The sequence below is a fragment of the Photinus pyralis genome, unplaced genomic scaffold (genome assembly GCF_008802855.1).
Source record: "Photinus pyralis isolate 1611_PpyrPB1 unplaced genomic scaffold, Ppyr1.3 Ppyr1.4_LG2, whole genome shotgun sequence".
Taxonomy (NCBI): domain Eukaryota; kingdom Metazoa; phylum Arthropoda; class Insecta; order Coleoptera; family Lampyridae; genus Photinus; species Photinus pyralis.
Window position 1 is genome coordinate 32863015 of NW_022170403.1, and position 7438 is coordinate 32870452.

General features: G+C 37.9%; 2 protein-coding genes across 2 annotated transcripts; one reads left to right on the forward strand and one right to left on the reverse strand.

Annotated features, from left to right (window-relative positions):
* Nucleotides 1-1653: 1653 nt before the first annotated feature.
* LOC116163953 lies at nt 1654-6170 on the reverse strand. Its single transcript, XM_031478081.1, has 2 exons — nt 5045-6170; nt 1654-4985 (listed from the first exon to the last, which is right to left on the reverse strand). The coding sequence occupies exons 1-2, from the start codon at nt 6096-6098 to the stop codon at nt 1654-1656; spliced, it is 4386 nt and encodes a 1461-aa protein (XP_031333941.1). The 5' UTR covers nt 6099-6170.
* Nucleotides 6171-6389: 219 nt separating this feature from the next.
* Nucleotides 6390-7041, forward strand: LOC116165124. The gene is made up of 2 exons (XM_031479421.1): nt 6390-6488; nt 6544-7041. Exons 1-2 carry the CDS (start codon nt 6428-6430, stop codon nt 7014-7016), a joined length of 534 nt encoding a protein of 177 aa, XP_031335281.1. The 5' UTR covers nt 6390-6427; the 3' UTR covers nt 7017-7041.
* Nucleotides 7042-7438: the final 397 nt, after the last annotated feature.

The window sequence follows — 7438 nt, forward strand, 5'->3', positions numbered from 1 at the left end:
TTAGTTCAACTTTTAAAAGCTTAACATTACAACAACGACATTTTGGTACTGTTAAGTTGCACAGTTATAGTAACGTTCTTGTAACATTAAAAATGTGCCTTTGGGCATTGCGCAACGAAAAAATAGCTGGTCGGTGACTCATCACTCGGTTTATCTTCATTTGCAGTTTAACATGTTTGTTGAATGTTGGTTTTCTGTGAATTGATTGATGTGATTCAAAATAAGTGGAGGATAGTTTGAATTAAGTGCTTAAAAACTGTGGAGATATTGGCGATTGTGGTTTTTTTCATCGAGGATGAACGACAACGACTTCAACAAATAAGCTGAATAAGCTATCCATTTACGGCGATTTTTACGTGTTGATTTTCTCTTTGTATTTTCCACCTTATACGCTCATCTTTTTATTTTAAATCAAACAGTTCTACCAGGGCTCCTCCTAGGCGTTAGCAGTATGTAAAAGTAAGTAAAAGACGTAAATTATTTTATGGATGTATAACCTTACTTTTTTAGAATCTTCCACAATGTCTTTTTCACCAAAACATGACGCGTTCGTCTTAAAAGGAACATTATCGAAGTGCAAGTCTACAGGATGGAACATGGACGTATTCCATTCAGTTCTGTCGCCAGCAATTCTATCAAGAATTTCCTGATATGCAACATTTTCCTACAAGGTATTTTCTTTTCACAAATACCGGGTAACTCCATGATGCCGAACAACAGTTTTACGATGATCGATTAATTAGCAGAGGATTGTGGTCACCACGTTCTCCAGATCTAAGTCCGTTAGATTTTGAAATACAATATTTTTCGAAATCGTCTGCACATCACTGAGGAACTACAAAATGCAATCGAAGAGGAACTAATGAACATTACACCAGTAATCTTGGAATGAGTTTTCGATGATATGAAAATATGTGTGTAACTGTGCATTCTTTATAATGGTGGGACATTTTTAATAATTTTGTGAAGTGATTGATGTGAATGAAATAATTTTTTATACATTAAATTTCTGGTTTGGATTATTTTGAATTTGAATTTTTTTAAATTGTGCACTTTGCGGATTCCACTTCTTCAGGCTCTTCGACGTCCTCTAGTGGTAGTGGGTCGTCTGAAATTACCGACTCGTAGTTCTCCTCGTCTTCCGCTTTACCCAGGGTCGCGTCTAACCTTTTTCGGGCCCTAGGCACACAAATAGTGTAGGGCCCCTTACTCCCCTGGTTTGTACTTATATCTCATAAAAACAAAGGTACCTACTTATGGTTTCAATTTTTGTGTAACTACTAACTAATGTGCAAGTAAAGAAACCTTTTACTAATATTTAGCAACTGCGTTAATCGCAATATTGAATACTAGTGAGCCCGTGGGCTACGCCCCACGTGGCGTAGCAAGGGTCCAAGGGAAAATAGGGAAATCTTTTGTTTGACACATTACACGGCCTCATTGAAAAGTGTATCACTTCCTCTGTCGTTCTGAAGGTTGATGGCGGTGGGGTTCATATTGACATAAGATGTGGGCTTAAAAACACCAACATCGACATGTCAAAAACATGAAATAATACACATTAAACTATTATTCTTTTTGCTTTATTGCAACTAAATTGAGAACGGCATACAATTAACATTAATACACAATAGTTGTATTCCATTGTTTGCTTTATTGCAACGCTCTTTCATAAACAATATTTTTTTTTGTTTTGGCATGTGTGAAGATGAATAATGAAGACGGTTTACCAACACGTGAGCATCCAACGTATAATTGTCCATGTGAGAAACATGGTGGTTCAAGATGTAATCCACATACTTGAAGCGATTGCCCTTGAGATTTATTGATGGTCATAGCAAATGCCAGTCGGACGGGAAATTGTATTCGCTTAAATTCGAAAGGCATATCTGATGGAATAATTGGTATACGTGGAATCAATACGTTTTCGCCTTTGTATTTGCCAGATAATATAGTTGCTTCAATGATGTTGTTCAGCAATTGTTTTACAGCCAGTCTTGTTCCATTACAAAGCCTTGGTTGATGTAAATTGCGTAACAGAATGATTGGTACACCAATTTTTAATTGCAGAATATGAGGAGGAGTTCCAGGTAAATCAAGTGAATTTAAAAATTCTATTGGATAATTTACAGCTTCATCTGGATCCATAACGCAATCAATAGATTTGTAGATGTTGGTTTGGCCACTAAGCTTGTTTTGAATCTCAATATTAATATCACTTACGTCTTTGTTTTTAGCTGCCAATATAGCGCGATCGCTTAACCATTGATGATTTGTATAATTATCTACAATGTTGGGATACACACTTGCAATTAACTCCTCTTGTGATTCAGTAGTAACACAAAAATCTGCAGGCAATGTTATTAATCCTGTTGTATTGTCCGTAGCACATTTTCCATTTCCAACGTCCAATAATTGGCTTGCAAATGAATTGGCTGATGCATCATTTTGTAACTGTACGCGCATATTTACAGTAAGCGATAGTTTGTGAAACAATCGCCACAAATGAGATGATTTTAAACATGCGTTTAATTGATCTGCTGGAGTTGATCGTGCGATGACTGGTAAAGTTTGTCTAAAATCACCTGCTAATAATATAATCGCATTTACAAATGGCTGTTGGTTGGTGCGCAAATCTCGCAAGGTTCGATCCAGTGCCTCTAAAGACTTTTTGTGTGCCATTGTGCATTCATCCCATATAATAATCTTGCATTGTTGAAGAACCTTTGCCATTGCGGATGTTTTCGAAATATTACATGTTGGTGTTTCTGTTAGTTGCATGTTTAATGGCAATTTTAATGCAGAATGTGCCGTTCTTCCACCATCTAACAAAGTGGCTGCAATTCCAGAAGACGCTATTGCCAACGCGATATTGCCGTTTGATCGTACTGTGGCCAAAATCAACGCAATTAAATATGTTTTTCCAGTACCTCCGGGAGCATCTAGGAAATACAATTCACCGTTGTTCTCATTGATGGCTTGCATAATAGTGTTGTAGACGTGCGTTTGCTGCTGATTCATGTTTGTTATGTTGTCTTGAACAAATGTATGTAATGCATTGGTATCGTACTGTGTTTCACGTTGTATTTCACGATTGCAAACTTCTGTAATGGTTCGATTTGGTGATGGCAGTCCCAATTGATTAAGGAGTTTATTCGCCATCATCAAACACATGTCTTCAATGTAAATTAATGATTGATTATACATCTCCGCAGTGTATTGTAATTCTGTGTGTTCACTTGCATTACGTGCTTGATGTAAAATGTCATCTGTCATGGCGTCTTTATGTTGTTCCCACAGTTGTACAGGTCTTGATGGAAAGCATGTTGATATTATAATTGCGAATAATGTACGCATTTGATATGAAGAAGCTGTAAGTGATGCTTCGTGAAGGGAATTGTCCCAATGTTCATCGTTTTCAAGTAAATGTAAGTGTTGACAGGCGTCACGATATGATTCGCACAATACGCCATTTACAGTTCTTAAACTGTGAAATGATGTGGGGCCACGCACAGTAATCAGCAGCAAACGTAAATAATAGCATTCAGCCATGTTTGGATGTACAGTGTATAATCGACCCAAGGCATCACTTGAAAATAACTGTGGGTGGCCAGTTACTGGTTTACCTTGTTTCCGACGTTCAAATGTTTTTCTGGTAGCATTCCACGTGAAATAACGTGGAACTTCTGAGTACAATAACGTTCCAGCAAAGTCATCAGTTTGGCACAATGCAAAAAAAGCAGTCAATGTTGTTGCTGGTGGTTGTGCTGCTCGCTCGAAAACATTTTCTGTGGTAAAATATACTCGTTGTCCATTTTCTAAATGAACAGCCAAATGTACCACAGTTGGATATCTTTCGTGAATTGGAAATGCAAATATGCGCCATATTGCTTCGTTGCTGCTGATATATCTGCCAAGCTGATATTGTCGGATTTCATCTAGATTATTTTCAGGTGCCACTCCGAAAATGGCCATGTCACTGCCTTTGTTGACATATTTACAAATATATTTGATGGACTTCACAGAATTACAATATTCTACATTTATATGTGCTTTATAGATTTTGGATAATAATGGCGAATATGGCACTATCCAACGATTATCAATCTCAACGTCATTGTTGCGTACTTTCACCATTATTGATTTACCATTGTCATGTGTTGAACGACGGCGATATAGTGGATATCCATCGTTACCTGTTATTGTTTCTGGAATGAATTGTTTTGGATATCGTTTAGAGCACTTGCCATCAATCATACATGGTGAATGTAAATTAAGAGCACCACATGGGCCATGTATCATATTCTTTGTAATTATTTGGAATAGTTCAGAATCAATTGCAGAATCCGGTATTTCAGCACAAATAATACCATCAACTTCGTTTGGTTGAATTTTATCCATACACCAAATGAGAATATGCGCATGTGGCAATCCTCTCTTCTGCCATTCAATTGAATACATCCAGCATCGAACTGAACCAAACACGTTGTACTTGACAATTAAACCCATTAATGATTTTAGTTTTTGCTTAAATACTCGTGCCGTGATGTCATGACGATCAGTGTGCGATTGTCCGGGCAACAAACATTGTTTAATTTCATTCCAGGTCGGATTGCAGGTAAATGTGATGAATAAATCCGGACGACCATAATGCCGAACGTATGACATTGCATCTTGTGCATATTCATGCATGTGACGTGGACTGCCTGTATAGGTCGATGGTAGAATTGTGATGCGACCAACGTTATTTGCATTTCCATCCGTATTAATTGCATCACGTAGATGAATGTATTCCTCCGATCTTAATTGTCGTTGGTTGAGTCGAATGAATAACAGCCGCTCTGTCTCTATTTTTGCGTACATGTCCACTACATATTGATGGAACAATTGCCGACACTTCAGAATATGATTGTCTCCATTCTCTCGAATCATTAATCTGTACGCATAATAATTCATGCAACTAATTTTTTTGGTTGTTTCCGTACCTGTAATAGTGTCATATAGTTAGATTATCTTTAAATTACTTACAAAACACATTACTTACCGGTTGTTGGATTTATCATTTTCAAATGAAAATGATATCCATCATCTCCCTGCCAAAACAGTATTGGATATTGAAGTGCGTCATAGGAACGATGTGTTTCAGAGACACGTTGCAATGTATCATTTCGCCGATGCAAAACAATATCCCTAGCTTCAAATTGATCACCACCAATGACAATTGCTATCTCATTTATTGTTGGTGCATTAAATCGTCTTGAATGTTCACCTCCAGGTGTTTTGTCAGCTCTTATAACTATTTTGTGATTGTCGGACGGCATTCGGTCTATTGCAGTTTTAAATAATTTTACCAATTGATTGTGCTGATCGAGTAACATTTGTAATGACTCTACAATTTGACGGCGTATCCCAGAAGTAATGGCACATCTAGTGTTGACCTCATCATCCGAACTGCCAAGAAAATATATCTGTAGAAATTTGTGTTGTTCATCAGATATCGGCAATAATGAACCTACAGTGTGATATATTTGACCTTGCACTTTGAATGTTGGCATGAAGTGATCAGTAATTATTTTATCTGCACCAAATGACGTCATTTGGAAGCAACTGTTGTACTTCCGAATATTAGTGAGAAAATGTTTTGATTGAGAAGTAGTTCCAGATACTAATGTTAGTAACGGTTCCGGTGCTTGTTGTAAGGGTGTTAATTTTACTTGTCCATTAACGCAACACAACCCGGGCGCTTCCGTTTCGTATTTCAATGCTTGACAATGGGCACACACTTTATCCATATTACCAATATCAATGTTGCGATGCGAGTTATAATCAATTGTTGGATCATAGTCGAATGCAAGCCGTAGAAATGTCATTCGATTAGTGGCACGTGTTGCTGATCTTACTCGTCGATACGCAACACGTCGTTCTTCACTTCGCATTTGGCGTTGTTCTTGTGTAATGTTTTCACGGACGCGTGAACTGTGATTTCTAACTTGTTCATTTTCTGCTGCATGTTCCTCCTCTGTTCTTCGGGACCGTGCGTGACGGACGTAATTTATTTGTCGTGTACGGCGACCAATATCTGAACGTCGTCGCGGCATTGCGCTCGATTCAAACCAAATGTAATTAACAACCCGTACCGTACTCAGTACTAACCGTACTGCGAACCTCAGAACTGAGACCGTCTACCAGTTCTATTTTTAGAACGAATACGTACCCTTGAGATGGCAGTAATGTTTACAGGCAGGCGGTCGGGCGCACTTGAGACTGCCGTTGACGTTGACGTTATAAACTGTCACACTTCACCCCCGAACAATTTTTTAAGCTTTTACTTTACTTCGACATATCGGCATTCGGCAACAGTCCAGTGGTCCCGGTGCCTGGCGTTAGATCTCTGTTGTAATTAAAGTGAAAAATATTATAAAAAACGATGGACCGTTTTTGCAGTTATTGTGGGGCAAGGAGACAACTGGAGTTTGATCGTCCATTGGGTATGCATAATATAATAACATGTTACTATGTAATATCTATTATTACTCTTTACAGATCGCTGTAGCAAATGTGATAAATTCCCATTTATATTATCGCACGAAGTAAAGTCAGCGTCGGTATTGCGGTGTTCGGTGTGTACTGCTTATATCTGCGCGATAAACAGATATTGCGAAATATGTGGACATACGGTGGAAAACAGCAAACGGATAAGGGGCGAAAGAGCTGGACAAATGCAAATGGCAGGAAAAATTCAGGCGAAAAAAATGGAAGCTATCGAACGGAGAAAAAGACGAAAACTGGAAGCTGAGTGTTCATCGTTCAGTGCCTCAACCCCATCCACAATGACATCACTTTCGCCGTCAAAAAAGTCATCATCTAATCCGTTATCATTTTCATCCAACGATGATGAGGATGTAGACAATTTGTTGTCGCAAATACCGGATTCGGAATTGTCGCAAATACAGGATTCGCAAAAACCGGATTCGGAATTGTCGCAAATACAGGATTCGGAAGCAAACCCAGAGTGAATCTATAATATGTAATTATAATTAGGTAGCTGATTAGGTAATTAGGTTATCTTTATAATACATAAGTACATACTTTATACATTTCCATGTAATAAACAAAATAAACAATTTAAATTGAGTGTGTGGTGGTTTCAATTTTAAATCTTATATTCGAGACCCCACTTAGCAAACGAAATAGGTAAATCTTGTCACAGTTCTATTTTTAGAACGCAAACCGAAACAGATCTATTTTTAGCTATCGTGTAAACTTTGTTGCCTAGTGTTATTGAACACCTGCACTTGAGGTGATAGTACTGTTTGTCGTACAAACGTCAAATTCGAGATGTACACGGCTCACAACTCCCATAGTACATATATAAATTTTTGTCGTAATCAGTGCAGCCGTTTTCGCGTTTTTAACTAACATACACCAACGTCCCTTT

Bases quoted from the DNA above. Each gene is read 5' to 3' on its own strand.
- LOC116165124 (XM_031479421.1), top strand. From the start codon at position 6,428: ATGGACCGTTTTTGCAGTTATTGTGGGGCAAGGAGACAACTGGAGTTT. The intron at 6,489-6,543 runs GTATGCATAATA...TACTCTTTACAG, and splicing joins GGAGTTTGATCGTCCATTGG to ATCGCTGTAGCAAATGTGAT.
- LOC116163953 (XM_031478081.1), bottom strand. From the start codon at position 6,098: ATGCCGCGACGACGTTCAGATATTGGTCGCCGTACACGACAAATAAAT. The intron at 4,986-5,044 runs GTAAGTAATGTG...ACACTATTACAG, and splicing joins AATGATAAATCCAACAACCG to GTACGGAAACAACCAAAAAA.